Here is a 26,653-nt window from a genome sequence, read left to right on the forward strand (position 1 = left end):
GTTCTTCAAACATGTTTTAACAGCTGCTTTGAATTTTTTTAAATCCAATAATCAGGTCCACTCAGAGTCAGTTATTATTAAAGGACTTTTCCTCCTTAGTGTGCATCTGTTTTGATTCTTTGATATCTCATAAATTTCTTTGAGGGCTTCCCTGATAGCTCAGCAGGACATTTTAGATAATACAGAATAGGAATTCTGGACTCCAGTATTTTTCTCTGAGGGTTGCCTTTTTGTTGTTGTTGCTATAATTTTTGCTTGTTTGTTTTAGTAGCTTTCATAGATTTTATCTGCCGAATTTGCCTACTCTGTAAATGTGGCCATTGATGTCTCTATTTTGTCTTTCATCTTAAATGTTCATGTTCTTGCCTGGTTTCCAAGAGGTCGCCAGCTCGGTCTGCTTACCTTATTGGTTAGCTAGTGATCAGACAGAGGTTGTGCTTTTATACCTCAAGCCTACAAGGTTTCCTTCATTTATTCATGGCCGTGTATGTGGGCTGGGAGCCCATCCAAATTTCGTTGATGGTCAAGTTATCATCAGCTTTTACTTTTCATCAGGCCTGCTTGTATCTCCCCTGCACATGTGCAAGTCAGCCCTGATGGCAACCCTGCTATTGGTTCTCCAGTCGCTGGCTCCACTCCCACAAAACCTCCCTGTTGATGGAGCCAGGTGGAGGGTGGAGCTGGTAAGGGAGTATTTCTAGGCAAGAAGGTTGCAGACTGTCTCTGTGTCTAACTTGACATTCTAGCAGCTTTTCATGAATTTAAAAAGCTATCAAAATTTTTATTTGCCTTTGGTTAATTTTCACATCCCAGAAATGATTGTTTTTTGACAATTTTGTTCTGTTTTATACCTGTTTTTCAAGGAGATTTGTTGACCTCTATGTCATCCTGCTATAGTTAGAAGTCCACTACTATTGTTATTTATTAATAAAACTTTTCTCAAGAGATTACAAAATACCCCTTTTTATAATTCCTGACAAGATCAACATCTCCTTGCTTGGCTTTTTCAAACCAAAGCATCTTACCAAAACAATATAATTTTTAGTTTTAAAATACAATTTAAACATTTGATTTTTAAAAACAGTCGTTCATTTAAATATATTTTGTCTAATTATACAAATTCTTAATATAGTAAAAGACAAAGAATTTCTTAGGTGGTTAAACCTGCATTAACAAACTGTCCAGGCTGTTCTGAAAACTCTTCTAAGGCATGAAGTGAAAGTGTTAGTCACTTAGTCATGTCCAACTCTTTGCTACCCCAGAGACTGTAGCCCACCAGACTCCTCTGTCCATGGAATTCTCCAGGCAATAATACTGGGATGGGTAGCCATTCTCTTCTCTGGGGGATCTTCTCCACCCAGGGATCAAACCCAGGTCTCCTGCATTGCAGCCAGATTCTTTACCATCTCAGCAACCAGGAAGCAGTAAAGCAAGAAAGTCCCTATTATTTAAAAAGGTGTTTTGCACAAGCATTACCATGTATTTTATCAGCATATAACCTTAAATACTAGTGTAACTGTTTTTATGTGAGGAAAAATGAATATTAAAATCTTGTAGATACTGAAGTGTTTTTGAAGTGCCTAAGTTATTATTTTAATTTAAATTCATTTAAATTATTTTCCATTAATTTGTCCTATCAATATATTGATAATTCTAGTGACTATATATACCATTGGGCTTCCCTGGTGGCTCAGATTGTAAAGAACCCAGTGTAGGAGACCTGGGTTCGATCCCTGGGTCAGGAAGATCCCCTGATAAGGGAATGACAACCCACTGCAGTATTCTTGCCTGGAGAATTCCATGGACAGAGGAGACTGGTAGGCTGCAGTCCATGGGGTCACAAAGAGTTGGACACAACTGAGCAACTAACACATCAATATATTGATAATTCTAATTGCTATACATGCATAGACTTTTTACTAATTCAGACTTTTCCTATCTTGGTTATAATTAGTTATCATATGTTTCTAAACATTTAGACACTAGTCAGTGATGTTTTAACTATGCTGCGTAACTACATAGGAGCTTTTTATTTTTAGATATTGAAATTGGACTTTGTTGTAGGGCATTATAAAAACATACTTGAGTCATATTATGGATGTCTAGGTGTTGTTATTCTTATCTATTTAAATATCAATAAATTGAGTAGTAATAGCCAACTAAGTACTTATTTTATGTTAGGCCCTATTTTGAATGGTTTTCTGGCTTTATTTTCATTGAAGGATCTATGAGGTATATGCTGTCATTAGTCTCAGTTATCAGATAAGGAAACAGAGATATGAAATGATTAAGTGGTTTGCCTTAGCTCAATTTTTAACTGCAGATCCCAAGCCTGCTCTTATCTACTTTCTATATGGAATGAGCAATAGATGTGATTCAAGTCCAGGTCTTTACTAAGCAGCATCTAATGAGCAGAGCTGCAATGTGACACAGGCCAACCTCTGCTTAGAAAATGACCCTCTGAACTTTAACTGTGTCTGTATCTCTTGGAGATGTCTTATACACTGATATGGTTATTCTTTGGGGATTTTATAAAGGTTAGGCCACAGATCTATTATAAGGAAGAGGCAAGGTCTTGTCTATGTGATGAAGCCATGATTCATGAGAGTTTCCAGCTCCTCAAGGAGACTGAACCATGAATGGTTAAGATTTTTGGAGGACACTCTTTCATAGAGATTGTGAGTGCTTCCATCCACCATGCAGGCCAGAAAGGGAGAGGCCAGCCAAGATCTCTCCTAGTGTCCCCCGTGCTTCAAATGGGCCTGTGAAAGTGAAAGTCGCTCAGTCATGTCTGACTCTTTGCAACCCCGTGGACTATATAGTCCATGGAATTCTCCAGGCCAGATTACTGGAGTGGGTACCTTTCCCTTCTCCAGGGGATCTTCCCAACCCAGGGATAAAACCCAGGTCTCCCACATTGTGGGCAGACTCTTTACCAGCTGAGCCACAACGGAAGCCCAAGAATACTGGAATGGGTAGCCTATTCCTTCTCCAGCAGATCTTCCCAACCCAGGAATCGAACTGGGGTCTCCTGCATTGCAGGCGGATTCTTTACCAACTGAGCTATCAGGGAAGCCCTCAAATGGACCTGAGAGCCCCGGTATTGTAACACTCTGGATCTTTTAGAGCCCTGTTGTTCTGTGTGTTTTTCACCCTTTCAGTATTCCCAGGCTTTCAGTAGAGTCTTGATTGACTAGTCCATTCTACCTCAGCTACATGAAGCTTGGGCTAAAGTGTTTAAAGGTGGAGAGTTTCCCCATGGAGTGGCCATGATAATCAAGGGCTGCCAAGTGGGGAATGCATCCTGGAGGAGTGGAGAGTGCATGGCCAAGCTGACTGTCTGCTTTATGCGCGCTCCATGCAGCGCCATCCTTGGAGGTCTAGGCTTCGTTCTGTTAAAGAAGGAAAACGTGTCTTCACAGATTTGGTTACAGCTCTTCATTCCTTGCATTGGTTACTATACAAGTAATCCAAGAAGGATTTAGACTAAATTTAGCCTTTTGAATCCCAAATCTATAAACAGCAATTATTTTTAGTTCAGAATAATTCTAAAATTCTTTTGCATTTCCTCTGCACATTTCCTATACTCATTTCCCTTTATGGTCTCTGCATTTGTCCAGTTTCTCTGCACAGTTGGATTTTTCTTGCCATCCTGATCTCTGTTTAAAGATCACCTCTTCAGTAAGGCCTTCCCTTCCACCAAATCTGAATTATTACCACAGTCCCTCCAAAGTTGTATTACCTTGCTTTGTTTTAATAAAGGTACCCACTCCAATAAATTCATAGCATTTATTATTATCTAGATTATCCTATTTACTTATTTGTTCTATGTGTTTACTGGCTACTGGCTATCTCCTGCACTGGAACATAAGTTCCATGGGATCAGGGACTTGGTTTATCTTAGAGTGATCTCTGTAACTATTGATAGATCAAGAAGTATTCCTGGCAAGTATGTAAGAGATGATCACTAGATATGTGATGAATTAATAAATATTAGTTTAAGGCCAGTAAGGGGAGCCAGAATCAAGTTGGTGATAAGCATAACATATCTGGGCTGTGGTCACAGTGTCAGGTTAGAAACAGGAATGAGGGGTAGAAGAGAGCAGGAGAGTGGGAGCTTGAGCTCAGTGTGGGAATCAGGACCCTGGGCAGAGAGATCTGGAGGTGGTCACTTTAGGGAGACATACTTGTACTCCAGCCTACTCGCAGTGAATAACTCAGCCCTGCCACACACACACACACACACTCTCTCTCTCTCTCATCTTTTCACACAAGGTGACCTTGTACAAGGTCACCTGTACAAGTGGAGCTGTTCCTCCTATTTATTGTGGATAGGTGTGTTCACTTGTGCACAGACATGAGTGTTTTGGGATTGGATAGTGGAGGCAGCAAGATTGTGATTCTTCCCATGGACAACTCTGAGTTCAGCTTCTCCTCGGCCTGGCTGAGAAGAGAAGCCAGGGGAAGAAGCCAGGCAGCCCTCGGTCCAAATCCAGCCTACGGACTTGTTTTATTTGGCCTGCACCATATTTTTAAAATGGTGCCAACATTTAAATTTAGGAGGTTTTACACAAAAATCTGGATGTCTAGGTTACTTTGACAAGTGAGAAGACCTGGCACACCAAGCCTGCACTCCACCTGGCACAACTGGCTGGAGTGGAGTAGCAAGCACAAGCTTGGCTGGGCACACTCTCTGGGTCCACAAGGCCCTTGTCACCTGCTGCTGCGTTTAACTGGCCTTTCCCCTTCCGGTCCCCTGCCTGGTCTACATAGGTAGTTGTCTTAGTCTGTTTGGGCTGCCATAGCAAAATATCACATATCCGGTAGTTGCTATACAATTCTTGAGGCTGGAAGTCAGACCAGGTTGAGATCTCTAGCCCTCCATCATCAGGCCCTTTTCCAGCTTGCAGATTGCTCACTGTGTTCTTATATGGCAGAAGGGGATGCTAGCCCTCTGAAGCCTTTTCTTTAAGGGCGTTCATCTCATCTTGAGGCCTCTTGACCCTCACTTCCATGACCTAAGCCACTTCCCAAAGGCCCTACCTCCTCCTACCATTGCACACTAGGGTTTCAACATATGAATTTGTGGGAACCAAGCATTCAGATCATAACAGTATTGGGGTTTGTGGTCTCTGGCATAATGGCTAATGCACGATGTAAGCAACTATAAATTTATCAACAAAAACTGTTTTCAAGTTGGTCGCGTTTATGCATAGATCACTCACCACATAGCAACCATCTCGGGATCCCCATTGCCTACCAAATGATGTCTACATCCCTAGTCTGACAGCAGTCCGACCTGTCTCTTATATCCAATCATTCTCTTATAAAGGCAGTGGAGTTCTGTCTTATGGACTTGGAACTTGTAGAAACAGCTCCATAAGCTTGGGAGAGACAGAAGGAGAGACATAGATAAGCAGAGAAACTAAGGGAAAGAGAGAGACAGACAAGAGCAGTACAATTTAAATGAAAGTGTTAGTTGCTCAGTTGTGTCTGACTCTGCCACCCCATGGATCGTAGCCCACTAGGCTCCTTTGTCCATGGGGTTTCCTAGGCAAGAATACTGAAGTGGGTTGCCATTCCCTTCTCCAGGGGATCTTCCCAACCCGGAGATTGAACTTGGGTCTCCTGCATTGCAGGCAGATTCTTTACCACCTGAGCCACCAGAGAAGCCTACAGTTTAAATAGTGCCTCTACCCTGTCTACTCATTGGTCATGTGCCTGGATGCAGTTAGGCCTGAAAGAATTAACATGTTGACAACATTTATGTAAGAAAATACGCGAGGACTTCCCTGGTGGCCCATGGTTAAGAATATGCTTGCCAATTCAGGGGACATGGGTTTGATCTCTAGTACAGGAAGATTCCACATGTTGTGGGGCAACTAAGCCTGTGTGCCACAACTACTGAAGCCTGCGAGTTCTCAACAACAAGAGAAGCCTGCAATGACGAGCCTGCACACTGAGATGAAGAGTAGCCCCCACTTGCCGCAACTAGAGAAAGCCTGCGTGCAGCAATGAAGACTCAGTGCAATCAAAATACTCATTTAGAAAAAGAAAGAAAATATGCAAATGATTTTGGTTCCCTTACCACTGACTGTTGCTGAAGCTGAAACTCCAATACTTTGGCCACCTGATGCAAAGAATTGACTCAATTGAAAAGACCCTGATGCTGGGAAAGATTGAAGGTGGGAGGAGAAGGGAACGACAGAAGATGAGATGGTTGGATAGCATCACCAACTCAATGGACATGAGTTTGAGTAAACTCCGGGAGTTGGTGATGGACAGGGAAGCCTGGGGTGCTGCAGTCCATGGGGTTGCAAAGAGTTGGACATGACTGAGTGACTGAACTGAACTGATCCATTGACAAACAGGTGAATGAAATGCATTGTTCAAATGGTCAGACTCCTGAACTTCATGGACATCCTTGAGTTAAACCTGAAGAATAATTATAGGCCAAAGGAAATACCAGCTAAACAACAAGATAAAATGTATCTGCAGTTTGTATTGAGTGCTATCCTCTATCAGTAAATAATTTCTTCTCATCAACCTTTTTCTCATGTTTGCGTTATGAATTATACTTTAAAATAGGAATCAATCTATATCTTAATTTAATAATTTGAAATTTAAAACAAACTTTTTTTTAAAGGAGTAAACCTGAGTATGGATTTTAACTTTTTCAAAGTAATTCATGCCAGCAATCCTGGGCTGACTCTGATTCTTAACAGGAGCATCCGATACTTGGACAACCCTTTTTTGTACTTCATCCCTGCAAAACGAGTGAATTCATGACTCCTGTGTTAAAGAATTCTCAAAAAATCAATAGGTAAGAAATACCATCAAGGTATATTGGCTTCAGTCTTATTTTAAAAGTATAAATCTTTTTATGTGATTCTAAAAGCTAAACTATAAAAGAAATATTCTTTGTAATAATAATAATGGCTAACACTGATTGAATTTTTTTACTGTGTTCTAGGCATTGTTCTAAGTATTTCAGATATATTAATGCACTGGATTTCTATAACACCCCTGTGAGCTAAGTACTATTATTTTACCTAGTTTACAGAGGAGGAGGCTAATGCACAGAGGGCCTAAATAACTCAGTCAAGGTCACATATCTTGTTGAGTGGTGGAACCTGGAGTGTGAACCCAGGCACTCTTGCCTCCGAGCCACACTCTTCACTACTGCACTCTGCTACTTTAGCTAATGCTGTCAGCTGGGTCAAACTGGAATCGTTGAGGGAAGTCAAGAGCATCAGTGCCTTGACCCTCCCTCCCTTAAGCTGCTTTAGTGGGGGCTCCTCAGCCTCTTTGGTCCCCAAGTCCCTGTCAAGCAACGGCTTGGCATTTGGAAATGCTGAGATGCCAAGTGACCAGCACACATCTTTGAAGAAAGCCTCGTTTCTCTGATTGCTGGTAAATGATTTTCTACCACTCAGACAACCACGATGGAAACAGAGTTTTCTGTGTTTCGCTTACTTCCCAGGAATGTCAACTACATCACATCGTGGCTGAGCATGGTAGGGCCAGCTGTCGGGCTGAGTCTTCCTCTGAGCTATGCCACAGCAGCCTCTCACGATGAAGGCAATGTCAGTGGACAAGGTAAAAAGAGAAGCCTGCGCTCCGTGTTTCCTGTTGCAAAGATCCTGGGGTCTCTTTTGCATTTGGATATGTCACCCCTGCTGGCCCCAGCATTTATTAAGTCTGCTTTCATCTCTAAGAGACTGGACACTGACTTGTTTGTTTAGTTTTCCAGCCAACCAGCGTCCACTCATTTAGGAAGCTCTTGACTTTCCTATGGTAACACTCACCCAACCACAGAGCTGAGTGGTTTTATTTTAGAATTGATATTCTTGAAACAAGTCTTTACTGCTCAGTTAACCTTCTTTCATTTTCTTGGCTTTTGTTCTTATTCTTCAGATTCTTCTATTGAGCGAAAAAGCTTAGAAGAACACTGAGAGTTTATGCGGCCGGCCCTGGTTTTAATGGGGCCAATATGGTGTGAGATTTCAGCTCACCGAGATTCTGAAGTGAATTTTTTTCCCCTTGGAAGTAAATGTCTGCAGCAACTGATATGCTCTATGTTTAGAAGAAACACTGCAAAGACACAAATTATATAAATAGCAGAAAAGGCTCTAGTTCGGTAATAGAAACCATGACATCATCAGGGAACTTCCAGGTTCTTCTCTCCTGTCTCTGAGGCTCCTTCTCTTCATCTTTGATTTGAGAACAACAAGATACCTCACAAGGTGGCTGTGAGAAGCACATGAGAGCCTTAGTGTGTGAGAAAGTATGGTAAAGTATTAAGCAAATATTCATTAAATGGTGACCTTTCTTATAATTGATTGTCATTCACCTAGTCTGTCAATAAGTTTAATAGTAAGGTATTAAGATGAACCATGGAATGTTTGGTTTGGGGTTGCTGTTTCATTTTTCATTTTAACTTGCTAAGGTCTTAAACTAAGAGAAAAACACAATCACCTCTTTAGAGCATCTAGATTAGTGTCTGTCAGTGAAGGACACACTTTAGAGTTATTTGAGGATCTTTCTCAACTACAGGCACTGGCCACCCTCTGGAACCGCCCCTCCAGGTGATTCTGAGGTACCTGCTCCTGAGGAAGTTCTGCTCTGGATGTAACTTTTGAGCCACATTTATTTGTATTGTTTTGGTCTCCCAGTAGGCCTTTTCCAGTTCTGTGCACAGCTCCTTCAAGCTGGACTTACTTCCTAACACTGTTCAGGGCTCACCCAAGAGACTGGCTAGCAAGGAGTCTAGGAGGCACCTGGAGAGGCAGCCCACTTGTGGGGAGCGGTTAGCATGAGGGGATTATCTGCTGGCGAATCACAGAGGACCCTGCCAGCCCCGCTAGTCTCTAGGTTAAGGACTGCACTCTCGGGCAGGGAGCAGAAGTAGAGAAGGGGTTAATTTAAACTGCTGGAAAAGCTAAAAGTAAATTTTAAAACGCTGAGCTGCACATATTCATGCTGGTATGAGAGCCTGCTTACATGCTTGCTGGGCATTTTGGTATTTACCACTTAACATCTTTTCAACTTCTGCAAGGATTTTTCCTCCCCACACTCCCTAATGTAAACACAGATTTCTTAGCAAGTCATTTCTCAAGCCATGTCATTTCTGGGGTTAAAAAAAAAAAAAGTAATAATGTGTCATGTGGATGATGTACTCATCTAGAAATATTAGTTGTCCTTTGTGAACAGATTCTGAGGTGATAGTAGTCTGTCAGCTTGGGAGCAGTGTGTAGTTTCTTTTTTTTTTAATTTAAAATGTTTTTTCTCTGATTGATAAAGATCTGAAAATTCATCACTGGCAGAAAAAAGTTCTGAAGAGCTCCTCTAAGGTTGTGGAGACCACCCTCCTCAGTTAGGTCCTTCTCCTCAAGCGGTTCTATTTCTTTTCAGAATTTTTTTCACTTAAACTTTTAATTTTTGGTTGATAAAAGTTTCCTTTTTTAATTTTTTTATTTTTATTTATTTATTTTTTTTTTAAGTTTCCTTTTTTTAAAGAATGCAGTAAAATAACAGACTCTTATCCCAACAGTCATAAAATTAGAAAAATGTTTTGTCAAAGTGATGGTTCTTTCCCTAAGGGCTTCCTCTGCAGCTAATGTGAAGGCAGAGCTCCTTCAGTCAGCAACAAGACTGGTTACAGCTGCTGCAAGCCAGTCTCCTATACTCCACTTGTGTGTGATCTTAGTAAACCCATTTCACCTCTCTGATCCTCACGTTCTTCATCTGCACCATGAGGAAGCTCAGCCATGTGACTTGTGAGGCCCACGCAACTCTTGGGTCTGTGAAATTGGGAGAATTGAGTTGGAGTTTTGGGGGGATTGAAATTTCAGAGTAAGAATATGCAGATATTCGCTTGGGCAGATACTTACTGAGTTCCTCTTACGTGCTGAGCCCTAGGCTAGGTGACAGGGCAGCACATGGAGAGCCTGGACTCTGCGCACACGAATGCCCAGTCCAGTGGAGAAGACAGACAAGAGGAAGACACAGGGATGGTAGGATGTGTGCTGTGGCGGAGGTGTGGAAAGCAAGCATCAGGAAGATTCTCAGAAAAAGAATATGAGTGGAGTTGTGAAAAACTCACGATTGAGCCAGGTCAAGAATGGAGGAAAGAAAGACCTTGAAGGTACCTATGGGGAAGTGGTAAAGAGAGACCCGGCAAGCAGGACTGGGGCCAGGTCTGGAGGAGCCTTTATTGACACACCGGTGATTTGTATTTGGCCTGAAAACCACAAAGAGCTGCTGAGGGAATTCAAGTAGAGCAGTTAAAGTGATCACATTTGTATTTTAAAAAGAACTTGTATTTTTAAAATGACTAATCACGCGTACACGTTGTCAGATTTTTCACCAACAGGTACTGGCCCACAGACTTTAGAAGATACAAGAGTGCAGAAAGGGCTGGGAATATGTCAAGGATGATCTTTGATTTTTGCCTAATACCTTTCAAAGCACAACCTGCCAGTATCCTGAAAAGTTTGAGTTCTGGCTTGCCATGTTACCGCGGGCAAGTCACTGCACCTCTCTGAGTCTCTGCTTCCTAACATATTAAATGGAAAGAAGGGTATTAGATCAAGTAAAATCAGTTTATTGGTTTATGACCAGCATTTTTTATGAAACAGAATATGCCAAGGAAAAGCAGTCCCTGTGTTTCCTATACTGTCACAATACTATCAGACTCATAGCACGTCTGACACTAGATGTGGGTTTTCCACACATCGGACATGTCTGCAACACCAACTAGGTGTTCTCCAATTCAGTTCAGCTCTCATACCATCTACCTTAAGTTAGTAACAGCTCCTCCAGGTTAAATGTTCAGTCCCACAAAACTGCCCCACTTAAGACAGTTGCAAGCCCCAGATTGTCACCTATATTTCTAACTGACCAGCTGTAAGTCAGGTTCCCATGACTTCCTCCTTGGGTTTCAGTAATTTGCTGTAATGACTCATAGCGCTCACGGAAACACTTACTTATGCTTATCACTTTGTTTATATAACAAAACATGGTAAAGAATACAGATGAAGAGCTGCTCAGGTGAGGTCCAGCAGGGTCCCAAGTGCAGGAATTCCTGTCCCCATGGAGCTGAGGTGCACCACCCTCTTGCCATATATAGATGTGTTCACCAACCTGGAAGCTCTTTGAACCATGAACTTTTGGAATTTTTGTGGAGGCTACATCACATAAGCATGATCAATCATTAACTCCACTTCTAGCCCTTCTCCCTTTCCCAGATGATGGAGGGTGGGGCTGAAAGTTCCAGGCTTTTAATTAGGGCTTGGTCTTCCTGGTAATCAGGAAGCTCCCTTCCTGAAGCTATTCAGGAGCCCACCCAAGAGTCAACCATTAGCACAAAGCCACTCCTATCACCTAGGAAATTCCAAGGTATTTAGGAGCTCTGTGTCAGGAACTGAGGCAGAGACCAAATATTGGGACAAAAGATGCTCTTCAAGCTTTTACCACTTGGGAAATTTCAAGAATTTTAGGAGATCTGTGCCAGGATCCTGGGGTCAGAGACTAATATATATTTTCTATTATTTCAAAAATACATGGAGAAAGTGTATTGCACACAGTGAGGGTATCATTGTTTTGTGAAACTTTGATTTCAACTAGACTCATAGAAAATCTGTGGTTGTGTGTGTGTGCGCGCTAGTTTGATGTAAATGTAGCTGTAACTCCAGGGAGCAGACTGGAGATTTTATTTGAAAATTTGTGGACAAATAAGCTCCCTTCTAATTCTAAGACCTCTGCTTCCCTTCTTATACTGCTGACCTGTAAGTTGCTAAAAGTTGTTTTAGAAGGTATAGTAAATATTTAACTATTAGCTTGCCCATTGCACTGGGCTGTGATGCCAGGGGCACTACTTTGATATGCATATAGATTCCTGAAGGGTCCCTTGTAGATTTTTGTATAGGATTTGTCTGTAAAAGTGCTTTCACATTTTAAAATCTTAAATTTCATAGTGCGTTCTTTAAAGCAGTTCTGTTAAGCTCTTATCTAACTTTTGTGTTGTCAATAGCGACACCAAGTGATAAAAGAGCCCTATTGCAAATACCTTGTAATCTAGACAGAGCTGAAAAATGATTTTAGAGATCACCAAGTCCCACTTTGTAAATTATTAATGCAAACTAGAAATGCACATGTATTCGTACATTCATATAAACTTTACATGAAAATAAATAAAATCTGTGACTAGGTGGTGATTTCTTGGGTTACTTTAAACCTTTTCAAATACCCAGAAATCAGATAGTTACAACTATGAGGCAGAAAATAAAGCAGGCTTAACAGAAAATCACAGTTCAGTATATTTACAGTGTTTTGTGCATTGGTATTTACATGTGCATGCCAGATCTTCAGAGTTTAGTATGGTGGTGGTGGTTGTTTAGTCGCTGATGCGATTTCCCAGGCAAGAACACTGGAGTGGGTTGCCATTTCCTTCTCCAGGGAATGTTCCCAACCGAGGGATCGAACCCACGGCTTGTGCCACGTCTCCTGCATTGCCGTGGGATTCCTTACCCCTGAGCCACTGGAGAAGCCCTAGTATGGTGTATGCGTGCTAAGTCACTTTACGTCTGACTCTTTGTGCCCCTATGGACTGTAGCTCACCATGCTCCTCTGTCCATGGGGATTCTCCAGACAAGAATACTGGAGTGGGTTGCCATTTCCTACTCCAGGGGAATCTTCCCAACCCAGGGATCGAAACCACGTCTCCTGCATTGCAGGCAGGTTCTTTACCATCTGAGCCCATCAGGAAAGCCCATAGTACTCAATAAATATTTGTGGAATGGTTGTGTATGTGGGTGATCACTGTGCCTGGGGAAAGCTTCTCATGGCCTCCTTTGTGCAGACGCTGAGGACTGGATCTGCTTTGCTGCTGGGAACTACTACCCTCTCTATCCTTTGAGATTTCTTTCCCTTGTTACCAACAGCAGAGTGGGATGAGGTTTTGCAGCCCTTTCCTTTAGCAGATTCAGAGAGAGACTACCCAAGCCCTTTCCTGAATGTTTTATCTTGTTTTTTTTTTTTTTAAACAAATTCACTCCTTTTTTTGGTGGGGGGTGGCGAGGCATGTGGGATCTTAGCTCCCACCAAGGATTGAACCCACACCCCCTGCATTGGAAGGTGAAGTCTTAACTGCTGGGCCACTCAAGAAGTCCCCTTCCTGCATATTGAACAGGAGACGGTTAAATAAAATGTGATAGTGTACAGTGGGGCTTCTCAGGTGGTGCTAGGGGTAAAGAACCCACCTGCCAATACAGGAGATGTAAGAGACACAGGTTCAGTTCTGGATCAGGAATATCACCTGGAGGAGAACATGGAGATCCACTCCAGTATCCTTGCCTGGAGAATTCCACAGGCAGAAGAGCCTGGAGTCCATAGAGTCCTAAGGAGGAGACTGGCAGGCTACAATCCACAGGGTCCCAAAGAGTCAGACACAACCGAGCAACTTAGCACACACACACAGTGTACAGTAGTTCAGTCAGTTCAGTTCAGTCGCTCAGTCGTGTCCGACTCTTTGCAACCCCATGAATCGCAGCACACCAGGCCTCCCTGTCAATCACCAACTCCTGGAGTCTACACAAACCCATGCCCATTGAGTCGGTGATGCCATCCAGCCATCTCATCCTCTGTCGTCCTCTTCTCCTCCTGCCCCCAATCCCTCCCAGCATCAGGGTCTTTTCCAATGAGTCAGCTCTTCGCATGAGGTGGCCAAAGTATTGGAGTTTCAGCTTCAGCATCAGTCCTTCCAATGAACACCCAGGACTAATCTCCTTTAGGATGGACTGGTTGGATCTCCTTGCAGTCCAAGGGACTCTCAAGAGTCTTCTCCAATACCATAGTTCAAAAGCATCAATTTTTCAGTGCTCAGCTTTCTTCAGTAGTTAAGTAGAGTGAATTCATCTCCATGTATCAAAATAGGCAATTTCCATGGATTGTTGTGTTAAAACAGAAGACAAAAACTAGATGCTAACTAGGCATGCAACTTAAACACTATATCAAAAATACACTAACAACACACATGTTCTGTAGTACATATACAGTCTGTGTATCTAAAAACATTAAAATGGTCTATAAGGACACACACCAAACTTGTAAAAGGGGTACCTCAGAGCTGGAGAGTGGGAACTTGGATTGGAAGTGATCGAAGAAAACCTGGGCTCTTTTTGTATTGCAGTGGACACTTACGTATCCAGAGAATGCAAAACTAAACATTCATTAAAAAAAAAAAAAAGAGTTTCGTTTTTATGGATAATTTGGAAGTTGCAGAAAAATTTGAAGGAGAAAACTTAAAACATACTTGTGTTTATCACCCAGAGATATTACAATTAAAATATTGATATGTTTTCTTGCACTAAACATATTATGATCATTCTGTATATGGTTTTATATCCTGATTTCTCCCACTTGTCATTTCATGTGCAACGTTTTCCCCATGTCATTTAACATTCTTTGGAAAAAACAACTTAAATGACTAGCATTTCTTTCATATCAAAATATGACGAATAATTTTAGGGCTTTTAGGTTGTTCCTGATTCTTCACTGTTTATTTAAATTGCATTCATTGAGCACTTATTTCCTGACTGGTCAGAACCTCTGCTAGGGTTACAGTGTTCAATAGGGCATCCCAAGCTTCCCCTCCCCGCCAGAGCTTCCAAATGTAAGGTAAGATATGTGTACAGAAATAGCTGCTCATATTCTGTTTCTTTGGGTTACACTGTTACTAAGGGAATGAAGGGATCAAAAAATGTGGACTGTCTTAAGGTTTATGATTCACATTGTTACCCTGTTTTACCAGTAAAGTGAAAGTGAAGTTGCTCAGTCGTGTCTGACTCTTTGTGACCCCATGGAATGTAGCCTACCAGGCTCCTCCGTCCTTGAAATTTTCCAGGCAAGAATACTGGAGTGGGTTGCCATTTCTTCTCCAGGGGATCTTCCCGACCCAGACCCAGGGATCGAACCCACGTCTCCTTCATTGCAGGCAGATGCTTTACCTTCTGAGCGGTAGGGAAGCCCTATAAGGCTATACCAATTTACATTCCCCAAAACAGTCTGTGTTTTACCATTTCCTAAAATCTTTGAAAATGATTTTAGTTTCCTGTGCTGTTTATTATTGAACTGATCATTGTTCTCAACTAGTCTTGCTATGCATGGATTCTCAGTTTTGTTCCTTCCTGATGTACTCTATATTTCTCAGTACTTCTAGGGCTAGTTTCCCACTTCTGTATTGTCCACTTGATTGTTCCACGTCTTAATTTTGCCCCTGTCAGAGCTGATTGTACTGGTTCTAGTACGACCAGAGAGTGCGGCTGTTAAACAATTAGGACGTGTATGTGATTGAAAAAAATTTATTACAGGAAATTTCATCCATACCCAAAAGTAAAGAAAATATTACAATGAATTTTAACATGCCTATCAATCAGAATCAGAAATTACCAAGATTTGCCCAGTTTGCTTCATTTAACCCTTTTAAAAAATGTTATATTTACTCAAATATCTTAAAGCAAACACAGATGTTATGTCAATTTGTTTTTTAAAAACCTGCACATTTTTTTATTTGATCTGTCCCATCAAGTTTTGCATCAGCCTTAGGTACTGAAGTGTCTTTGGGTTTTTGGTCCTCTGCTTTTATTCCCAAGGTTGGGGCTTTACACCCTCTTTTTTTCTTTTTTTTTTAACCTCTGGTCACGCTGTGCGGCATATAGGATCTTAGTTAACTCGACCAGGGATCGAACCCAGGCCCCTTGCATTGGCAGTGCAGAGTCTTAACTACTGGAACATCAGGGAAGTCCTGATACTCTCTGATTCTGCATTTACCAGTGACATTGGGTCACTTTTAAAAATGACTCATTGCTCCATGGTTACGTTAGCTGGTGCCATCAGAGCTAATATGAAATGTGCAGGTCGCAGGGTGTGCAGCCTGGATCGTGCATCTGCAGATCCTCCCCACACTGGGGACATTTCATAAATGATGTCAGACCACAGGCAACCTCTCACAACTGTTCTCAGCTGTGACTAAATTGGAAAATTATGTAACAATTGCTCATTGCTATAAAGCTTAAACAGTAGTTCGTTTCTTGGGAATAAACCACTTCAAAAATGTGAAAAAATGTATAGACCTCCTTTTCAGAAAAATGTTTATATGTGGGTATATATGTATGTATGTATGCACATGCACATGTACATATTTATATCAGAAAATTCTGCATAGTTTCAGGAGGTTCCTATACCCTCTGAAATCTAATCCAAGATCAAGATTCTTGGTCAATAAATTTCATTCACAATTGCTTTCTTCTGTTACACACACATACACACACCCCTATGTTATGTCATGGGCAGGAAGAAGAGTAATGTGACAAGGAGGAAAAAACTACCTAATTATAAACATAAGAAAATGTGTAAAATATAGAATGAACACAGTCAACTATTGTGTATACTGGAACTGAAATTCTAAGGAAATACTCGGAATCTGTTGGGAACCAAAGGAGGGGCAGTGTGGTCCAACTCACCTGCAAACCCACACAAAAACAGAATACCGGAAGCTGTCAAGCTATATAGAAACAACAGGCTCAGTCACTCAGTCGTGTCTGACTCTTTGCGACCCCATGGACTGTAGCCCACCAGGCTCCTTTGTCCATGGATTTTCCAGGCAAGAATTGGGTTGCCTGGAGTGGGCTGCCATTTCCTTCTCCAGAAATGACAAATCTTCTCATAAACTGGATAAACAAATTCACAAAGCTGTTGGGGGGAGAAAGATGTGACAAAACATCTATTTCATGTCATCGTTTCCAAAGCAGGTGTTAATGGACAAAATGTGTTTCAGCAAGACTTCCCTCAACTGTTCTCAGCTGTGATTGACATAAAAAAATATTACTTAGAATGTGGCTCACTCTGCCCACTATTGTACAGTTTTAAACATTTGCCGGTTGATAAAGGGGTACGGAAGCATTATATTTATCAGCAGCTAGACTCAACTTTGAAAATATGGGTATGCTCAGCATGTCCTACACTTTTAACCCAGCTAGGTAATATGACCCATTGTTCTGCCACCAGTTAACTACAGTGAAAGAGGTTTAGAAAGCTAAACAAATGAAAACTCCTACACTGTGAGTAGATCAGACAATTCATGTTGATAATTTATTACCAGAAGTTAGTAGATTGTTGGTAGGAACCTGTGGAGGAAGCTGACACTTCTGACTGGAGGGTCTATCTGAAGACTGATCTGGGCCACAGTTTTGTTCTCTCCCTCCTACAGGAGGAGCTCTCCTTAGCGTCAGAATTGCTTCAGGTCCTCTGGGAAGCAGGGGAGGTCAGTGACGCTTGACAAGCCTGGCTCAAGATCTAAGGGCTGTGTGTGTGTGTGGCTTCCTCATTTTGAAGACACACACCACACACTGAAGGCTTAAGTGACAGTCTGAATGAAATGGCAACTGTTCGTGTGCTTATTTGGAAATACTGGTTATCTGTCACTCCTGGGTTCCTTCAAATGATCACTGTAGAAATGATTTTCCCCATGAGACAATGTATGCTTAAAAACATTCAGTTGTTAGATGTTTTAATATTTTGCTTGAAAACTCCTGTGGTGACATTACCATGACAATATGCTTTAAAAAGTCCACTTCTTTTCCTTACATACTAATAAACATAACATCATTTTACCAAATAATGTGGATAGAAATTGTGCTAGAAACTCAGAATGCTTAGTACAACCTGCCAAGTCTATCCCCCCAAGTATAATATCATAAGAATTGTGAGTTAATACTTGCATGATCCATTTAAACAGATTTTACAGAATAAAGATTATACACATAGCTGTTAGTGAATTTTATTATAATATGGTAATTTATGATCTTAGTCTCTTTTCTCAACTTTATGTAAAACCAATAACGAAATGTTAGCTACTTTGACAACCTTGAAACAGAATCCAGGAATGTTACCCACAGTGTGATTATTATAATGAAATGCAGACATTAACCTTGAATGAAACAGAAAATTCATATATAGACACACATTCAAATGTGCATAGCTGTCAAATTAGAACTGTCTCTCAACTCTATCAAAAAATAAAAGGAAAAAAAAACTATATATCAAGTATTTTTCCCTAAAACAGTTTAAATTTTTTTTTGAAGACCATCAGTAACTGGTGTTTCAACATTTCCATATAAACACTCAGAAAATTTACCAACTGTGTCATACTATCCCCTTCCTTTCATAAGGTATACAACAAAAACTCTTATTAAATACTCAGCATACATTTATTCTACAATTTGCTAAGCAGCCACCTGCAAGGTAGTCTTTACTATTTTGCAATGAGGTGCATCTCCTATAGGAACAGTGTAAAGGACTGATTGTTTCTGGTTTCAGCTATGCTGCTTACTTGGACAAAATGTTTCAGAAATACTTAACAGCTATCTTTTTTGGGCTTCTGACTTATGAGGTGGCTGAAATATAGCAGTAGTATCCCCATAAGTGAGGAAAGCACCCTTGGCTTCATAAAGAATGCCTGACAGTTTACCAATAAGACAAGTTTTCCCAGAAATACTGTAAAGATTGTTTCCCAGAAGACCAGGGGTACTTGTACAATCTAACAAATGCCTTAGGGACTCTGATGTCCTGGATTTGGGGCTCACAGGATTACCTGGTCTCCAGATTCTTTTTGCGTTAACAATTTCTGATTTGTTTGGAGTTTGCTAAGCAAATATAAGGAGTAACAAAAGTTAAATAATTATTTATTCACAATTTTAAAAACTTTTAATTTGTAACTAAGAATCACAAGAAGTTGCAAAAAAAGAATAGTTTGTATACTTCACCCAAATTCGGCTTAATAGCATATTTGATAACCAAGGGTGTATTTTCAAAACCAGTAAATTGACATTACAATAGTATTAACTAAATTACAGAACTTACTTGCATCTCATCAATTGTTATATATACTTTTGGGGGACTATGAAATTCCATCCCAAGTATTGATTTGTGTGAACACCTCCACAATCAGGACACAGAGCTGTTCCATCAACACACACATATTCTCTTCTTTCAACCTTTATAGTTTGACGCTACACCCCGTGGCAACCACTCATCTCTTCTCTATTGCTGTAATTTTGTCATTTCAAGAAGTTTATATAAATGAAATGATACAAGATGTATGTAACCTTTTGAGATTGGCTTTTTGTACTTAGCATACCACTAAGATTCAAAGAAGTTGTTGCATGTGACATGTCTTATGACTGAGTAGCATTTCATTTATGGATGTAACCAGTTTATTTGCCCACTGAAGGGAGGGCATTTAGGTTGCTTCTCTTTCTTGGCTATCACAAATGCAGTTGCCACAAACATGTGTGCACAAGATTTGTGTGGGCAGACATTTCATTTCTGTGTAATAACTACCCAGGAGTGCAACTGCTGGATCCTAACTATATGTTAACTTTATAAGAAATTGCCAAAATTTGCTAGAGTGACTACTATTTCAGAGTCCTACCAACAATCCAGTTGCTCGCCAGTCCTTGGTAATTTTTTGTAGACATTTGATACTTGTGTTGTGATAACTCATGTTTTTAATTTGCATTTTCTAATGGCAGATAATGTTAATCATCTTTTCATGTGCTTGTCATCTCTTCAGTGAAATATTTGTTCATTCATCCATTTTGCAAAAGGATTGTTTTCTTACTTTTGAGATTAGAAAGTTCTTCATATATTTTGGATACAAGTCTTTTATTGGGTATATGATTTGCAAATATTTTCTCTCAACCTATAGTTTCTTTTCATCCTTTTAACAAGATATTTCACAGAACAAAATATTTTAATTTTGATGAAAACCACATTATGCTTTCTTCCTCTGGAATGTGTTTGGTGTAACGTTGTAGAACTCTTCAGCTAAGCCTAAGTCACGAAACTCTTCTGTCTTCTACAGTTTTTATAGCTTATATTCAGATATGTGATCCATTTTAGTTAATTTTTGTATAAGGTGGGAAATGTAGGTTTAAGTCCACTTTCTTGCTAATCAAAGTCCACACTATATACTGAAAAATCTATCTGTCCACCACTGAAGTGCTTTTGTATCTCTGTCAAAAATCAGTTGGTCATACCTGTTTAAGTCTACTTACAGTTTCCTGGTTCACTAATGTGCGTCTGTCCTTCCTCCAGGATCAAACTCTCTTGAGTACTGTAGCTATAAACAAAGTCTTAAAACCAGTTTGTGAGTCCTTCACCTTTATTCATTTTCAACGTTTTAGCTATTCCAGTGCCTTTCCATATAAATTTTAGAATTAACTCTTCTATTTCCACCAAGGGTTTCCCTGGTAGTTCAGTTGGTAAAGAATCCACCTGCTATGTAGGAGACCCTGGTTTGATTCCTGGGTCGGGAAGATCCGCTGGAAAAGGAAAGGCTACCCACTCCAGTATCCTGGCCTGGAGAATTCCAAGGGCTGTACAGTCTATGGGGTGGCAAAGAGCTGCTCGGATTGTTTACAATATGCACCCAAGGTTAGTGCCTCATTTCTCTCCTTACAGCAGGGTCAGGGTGGAGGGAATCCAAGAAGGAAGGGGCCTTGATCACAAGGTGCTGGGGGACGGGGTGGGACAGTGGGACTACACAGAAGGCAAAGAGAACTCACCTCAGGATCAAACATTCAGGTCTGAGGCACCTGTGTGGATTTATGGGTCAGTCAGTTGTCACAGGACAGGGTGTCCTGGGGCACCCAGGAGACAAGCATGAGCCTTCATCGCAGGGTGTCTTAACTCTATCCAGGCTTGTTCATCTCGACAGGTTCAGCTGACTTCTCAGGGCTGCATGAGCCAGATGCTGGAGGAGGTGCTTGTTTGTTCCTCTAGGCCATCATCCCGACTCCTCCACATTTCTGCACACCCCGCTGGATACAGCGCTTCCTGCTGCCAGAGCCATGCCCTCCTGCCAAGGGTGCCCTCCATATGCCTAGGCCTGAGCCCTGGCGTGAAACCATGTGGCCCTCCACAGCCTCCTCTTAGTCCAGGTGAGTGCGGCCCAGGGGCTTCCGGTTTGGAACAGTTACACCCATCCAGAAGCATTTGGTCAGCTTTTGGGAATGGCTTTTTAACCAGTGACTGCAATTGGAAGCGCTAGCTGGAATGGCAACCATGAACTGTGTTAGTCACTCAGCAGTGTGCAACTCTTGGTGACCCCATGGACTGTAGCCCACCAGGTTCCTGGGTTGCCATTCCCTGCTCCAGGGGATCTTTCTGACTCAGGGATGGAACCCAGGTCTCCTGCATTGCAGATAGACCAAATTAACATGTGCATCTTACGTTAATGTCAATTAAAAAATAGCCCATCTCTATAGTCTTTCATTCCAATCCCAAAGAAAGGTAGTGCCAAAGAATATTCAAACTACTACACAATTGCACTCATCTCACATGCTAGCAAATAATGCTTAAAATTCTCCAAGCTAGGCTTCAACAGTACGTGAACCATGAACTTCCAGATGTTCAGCTGGATTTAGAAAAGGCATAGGAACCAGAGATAAATTGCCAACAACCGTTGGATCATCAAAAAAGCAAGAGTTCCAGAAAAACATCTACTTCTGCTTTATTGACTATGCCAAAGCATTTGTGTGGATCACAACAAACTGTGGAAAATTCTGAGAGATGGGAATACCAGATCACCTGACCTGCCTCCTGAGAAATCTGTATGCAGGTCAAGAAGCAATGGTTAGAACTGAACATGAAACAGACTGATTCCAAATCAGGAAAGGAGTACATCAAGTCTGTATACTGTCACCCTTATTAACCTATATGCAGAATACATCATGCGAAATGCTGGGATGGATGAATACAAGCTGGAATCTATATTGCCCACAGAATTATCTATAACCTCAGGTACACGATGACACTACCCTTATGGCAGAAAGCAAAGAACTAAAGAGCCTCTTGATGAAAGTGAAAGAGGAGAATGAAAAAGTTGGCTTAAAGTTCAACATTCAGAAAACAAAGATCATGGCATCTGGTCCTATCACTTCATGGCAAAGAGATGGGGAAACAATGGAAAGAGACTTTTTGAGGGGAGGCTCCAAAATCACTGCAGATGGTGACTGCAGCCATTATTAAGACACTTGCTCCTTGGAAGAAAGCTATGACCAACCTAAACAGCATATTATAAAGCAGACATTACTTTGCAACAAAGGTGTCTTGTCTAGTCAAAGCTATGATTTTTCCAGTAATGTATGGATGTGAAAGTTGGACTATAAAGAAAGCTGAGCGCCGAAGAATTGATGCTTTTGAACTGTGGTGTTAGAGAAGACTCTTGAGAGTCCCTTGGACTTCAAGGAGATCAAAGCAGTCCATCCTAAAGGAAATCAGTTCTGAATATTTATTGGAAGGACTGATGCTGAAGCTGAAACTCCAATACTTGTAGCCATCTGATAGGAAGAAAAGACCCTGATGCTGGGAAAGACTGAAGGCAGAAGGGGACGACATGGTTGAGATGAGATGGTTGGATGGCATTACCCACTCGATGGACAGAAGTTTGAGTAAGCTCTGGGAGTTGGTGATGGACAGGGAGGTCTGGCCTGCTGCATTCCATGGGCTTGCAGGGTTGGACATGACTGAGCGACTGAACTGAATCCTCGTGGAAAGACAAATCATCACACAGTTGTGACAAGTGTAAGCACAAGTGTGAAGTGTGAATTTGGGATCAGTGGTTTGTGGTGGGAGTAGCAGCAAGCAATCGACCAGGTCCTTCCTGAAGCTGGATGGGGAATGCAGGTTTGAGCAAGTGAGAGAGTCAGTGCTGCTAAGTAGGCAGAAAACACAACAGGGTCTCCTATCGCCACAGTAAGGATTCTACTCTTGATCTAAAGATATTAAGTCTAAAAATCTCGATTTTCGAAATATCCAGAAAGTTGCTCAGTTGTGTCCGATTCTGTGACCCCATCGACTACAGTCTATGGAATTCTCTAGGAAAGAAGACTGAAATGGGTAGCCTTTCTCTTCTCCGTTCGATCTTCCCAACCCAGGGATCGAACCCAGGTCTCCCATATTGCAGGTGGATTCTTTACCACCTGAGCCACAAGGGAAGCCCAAATATCCAAAACATAACCTAACACTAGACTTTGATCAGAGAATAAATTAACTCGTACCTACTGATGCTGCCAAAAGCAGTTCTTCAGACCACACATTTTGTAAGGCTAGTAAGTTTTAGATATAATTGTATCATTTCTTCCTATGGAAATTTTGAAAGCAATCTGTGGACAGGGGATCCCTATGTATCCAACTAACATCCAAGTTTCAATTATCAAAATGTAAGCCATCTAGACCATTTCTACCTAGACACTTCCATTAGTGTGCCTCAAAGTAAATCTCAAGGTTTTAAATCTCAAAAATCTACTTTAGTGACAAGCTCAAGACACATAAAATCTAGACCATAATTGATCTCCCTTACTTTTTTCCTCTGCCTTAATTTGCTTGGCATACACTTTCATTAACACCCACCTATTATATCGTGTAATGCCTAAGTTTTGCTACTGTAAACTCAATTACAACACGTTGATAGCCTTTAGGTAAAATGAAATCACTAAAGCAGAGTAACCTGAGCATGAAGTGAAGTCGCTCGGTTGAGTCCGACTCTTTGCGACCCCATGGACCGTAGCCCACCAGGCTCCTCAGTCCATGGAATTTTCCAGGCAAGAGTACTGGAGTGGGTTGCCATTTCCTTCTCCAGGGGATCTTCCCAACCCAGACAGCATAGTATACAATATTGGGTCCCTAAGGAGGTAGAGGTGATGGACAGGGAGGCCCGGCATGCTACGATTCATGGGGTCGCAGAGTTAGACATGACTGAGCGACTGAACTGAAGGAGGTACATCCAATATATGTTTCTCAAGATTTCAAAATGATTCCTACTACCAACTGGGTTGGTTGGGTTTTCTCAACATACCGTACACTTATTTCAACTTTAACTAATATGGTTTATTCCACAGAGGAAAAAAAATTTATGAATCCCATTTACTCTAGAAAATCCTGAATCAACAGTTTTCCTTGGGGCAGGAAAATAGGACAAAGAACATATTTTTGGTATATGAAAATTTATTACTATCGTGCTTTCATCATCAACATTTATGATCTTGGTCTTTCCTTCTTGCCTTTGTATAAAGCCAAAAGAGAGACATTGGCTACTTTGACAACCTTAAAGCGGACTCCAGGAATGTCACCAACAGCATGACCTTTGCGACCAAATCCAGCAACCAGAACTTCATCATTTTCCTGGAATAAAACCAACAGTTTACTTCTGGTGTAAGTGGCAATCACCCAAAACACCCATCCATCCTATAAACAACTGGGGGAAACTCCCCTAGAAACAGATGATAACTAAAACACTCACCTCAATAAAATTCAAGCAACCATCATTGGGTACAAAAGCAGTGATTTTTTTGCCATTCTTGATTAGTTGAACCCTGACACACTTCCTGATGGCAGAATTTGGCTGTTTGGCTTCAACTCCTCTGAAACATAAACAGAATAAGAGTAATTTGGCTTTCTGAAAAGGGACATATTTTACTTCATGAAGTATAAAGCTTATTAGAAACTGCAATATTCCTACCTGTTCAACATAATTTAAATCCCTAACTTATCGCTAAGTTTTTCTTCAGTCTTAAATTCATCAGACCAACATCAGGGCAAATTATGGCCTCTTTACAGCGATAAAACATGAACCAAGAACTAGAGCCAGAAATAATGGATTCCCTCACTAAATTTGATAGGGTCACACAGTTATCCTTCTGTAAAGTCAAAAAACAGTTGAGTGTTGGCAAATCCATGTGGCTCAATCTTAGCTGTATAACATTAGGCAGGTAACTTTTCTACATGTCTTCTCAAGTGGAAACATGGGGAGTGCCAAGACGAACCAGCTGATGGGCGATTAAAGTTCCACACACATTAAGCTCTCAGAATGCCCCTTGTTTATGGTTACTTTCTCTCCTCCGATGTCACCCCAATTCCTTCTAAAGTAGTATTAAATGCTTAAAAATCTTCCGGGCTTATGTAACGTTCCAAAAAACGTGGACACACAAAAACCTAGAATTCACATCAACCGTTAAATGCACTTATCCCGAGTTACCATACTAAAACCATGAAGGAACCAACAATGGGCTTTCACTTACACTTTTTCCAGCACAATTCCCTTGGCGTGAGAGGCGCCGCCAAAAGGGTTGGCCTTCAGGGCTGTGCCCAAATGGGCCTTCTTGTACTGTTTATCATGCCACTTCTGGTCTCGTCGGTGGCTACGGAGCTTCCTGGCAGTGCGAAGACCGCGACACTTGCCTAAAAATCACAATCACCTTAGATTTCCCAGTAATATCACCCCCAGTTTTTTTTTCCACATTATCTCAAGTATCAGCTTTATTTAAGACTACCGGCCGGTAGGCTCTGACATCACATCTTGGCCCATAGGCCAAACCACAGGGTTCCCCTTGAATCAACTAAGACGTGGACACAAGTGCTCCAATGGCTACACTTTCTCAAAGGGACGAAGCCCCGCGCCAACGCTCCGGGGGAAAGCTGCGGCGCTCCGGCGTCCCTCTTAACTCCGCGCCGCGCAGGCCCCTTCCCGCGGCCATGTGGCTGCAGCAGCGGCGCTCCCCAGGCGCTCCCCACCGGCCCTTCCCACGGCTCTCCCTCACCGCTCTGTTTCCTATCTTCCCGCCGGTCCCCGAAACCCCAAGTTCCACGTGCAAGCCGCTCTGCCCAGCAGAGGGGACAACTCACCCATCCTGCCGGCACCACGGGCCCGAGCGAAAGAGAGAGGAAGCGCAGGAAGGAGTCACAAGCCCCCGCGAGCAAGCCCCGCCCAGCCGAGGGCCCCGAGGCTGTCTGCGCCGCGCCTGATCCCGGCTGGCGCCCCTCGGTCGAAAGCGACAAGCTTGCACCACTTTCCAGAATCTGCGTCTTATCTAATTTGCGTGCCGTTCAGGGATATCTAACGTGCGCTGTGGTTTCTTTCTTTTTATGCGAATACCGCGGACGGAAGAAACCGCGACTACCGATCCCAGAAGCCTTTGCATGAGCCCGGCGCCCGGCGCAGGCGCTCTGAGCAAACGCGCGGGGCGGGCTCTGAGGCGCTGAGTGAGAGGCCCAGGGCGGCTACGTGTGCTGGGGAGAGCGCCTTGTGCTTGAAGTTCGGAAAGTTAGACCTCCGAGGAACCTTAATTCCTCTCACAAGAAGCACAGTAAATTGAAAACATTTAGTGAAAGAAGGTGACGCAGTATTTAAAAGCTCACGCTTTAGTCAGAGACCCAGTCTTAAACTCCCAAAGCTGCTGTTTTAGTTGTGGAACCTTGATTCTTTGAGTGAACTCAGCTTCTCCTGGAGAGTGAAATAGATACAAAAGTTTTCTGGAGCCTCTCATATTCTGAGATGGCCCACATTCTGTGGAGTGCGTTTCTCTGTAAATAAATCCATTTCTTACCATAAGAAAGAAAAAGCTCTCTGGGATGTTGGATTCTGGCACAACTCTTTATAAAATTGTCTTAGATCCTGCCTGCTGTTCCAGGCACTTGGTGGTGTAACAGACAACAAAATAATTAAGGTTTCTGCTCTTAGAAAGTTTATATTCTAGGTAAGAGAAGACAAAAATATAAGTGTATTTAAAAATAAAAAGATAATTTTACATAT

The 26,653-nt window shown here is 41.8% G+C and overlaps 3 protein-coding genes across 8 annotated transcripts in view; 2 read left to right on the top strand and 1 right to left on the bottom strand.

Moving 5' to 3' along the window:
* The window catches only part of ATG10 (autophagy related 10), a 250,049-nt gene extending 240,589 nt beyond the window's left edge, over positions 1 to 9,460 (top strand). For all 4 annotated transcript variants that reach the window (XM_065919082.1, XM_065919083.1, XM_065919084.1 and 1 more), the window contains 3 exons: positions 6,726 to 6,823; positions 7,484 to 7,599; positions 7,918 to 9,460. In XM_065919082.1, coding sequence (XP_065775154.1) covers positions 6,726 to 6,823; positions 7,484 to 7,599; positions 7,918 to 7,955 — 252 coding nt within the window. In that variant the 3' untranslated portion in view covers positions 7,956 to 9,460. The remainder of the gene's footprint in view (positions 1 to 6,725; positions 6,824 to 7,483; positions 7,600 to 7,917) is intronic.
* Positions 9,461 to 19,175: 9,715 nt separating this feature from the next.
* Positions 19,176 to 26,653, top strand: part of LOC136156372 (V-type proton ATPase subunit S1-like protein) — a 44,315-nt gene continuing 36,837 nt past the window's right edge. Inside the window, exons 1-2 of one of the 3 annotated variants that reach the window (XR_010660947.1) lie at positions 19,176 to 21,002; positions 21,439 to 23,914. The gene's annotated coding sequence lies outside the window, so the exon portion shown is untranslated. Of the gene's footprint in view, positions 21,003 to 21,438; positions 23,915 to 26,653 lie in introns of those variants that run through there. The other 2 variants (XM_065919081.1, XM_065919080.1) reach the window with 2 other exon arrangements.
* Positions 24,052 to 25,903, bottom strand: RPS23 (ribosomal protein S23). Its single transcript, XM_065919086.1, has 4 exons — positions 25,747 to 25,903; positions 25,143 to 25,302; positions 24,365 to 24,485; positions 24,052 to 24,246 (listed from the first exon to the last, which is right to left on the bottom strand). Exons 1-4 carry the CDS (start codon positions 25,748 to 25,750, stop codon positions 24,100 to 24,102), a joined length of 432 nt encoding a protein of 143 aa, XP_065775158.1. The 5' UTR covers positions 25,751 to 25,903; the 3' UTR covers positions 24,052 to 24,099.

Source organism: Muntiacus reevesi, chromosome 1 (assembly GCF_963930625.1).
Source record: "Muntiacus reevesi chromosome 1, mMunRee1.1, whole genome shotgun sequence".
NCBI classification, from domain to species: Eukaryota; Metazoa; Chordata; class Mammalia; order Artiodactyla; family Cervidae; genus Muntiacus; species Muntiacus reevesi.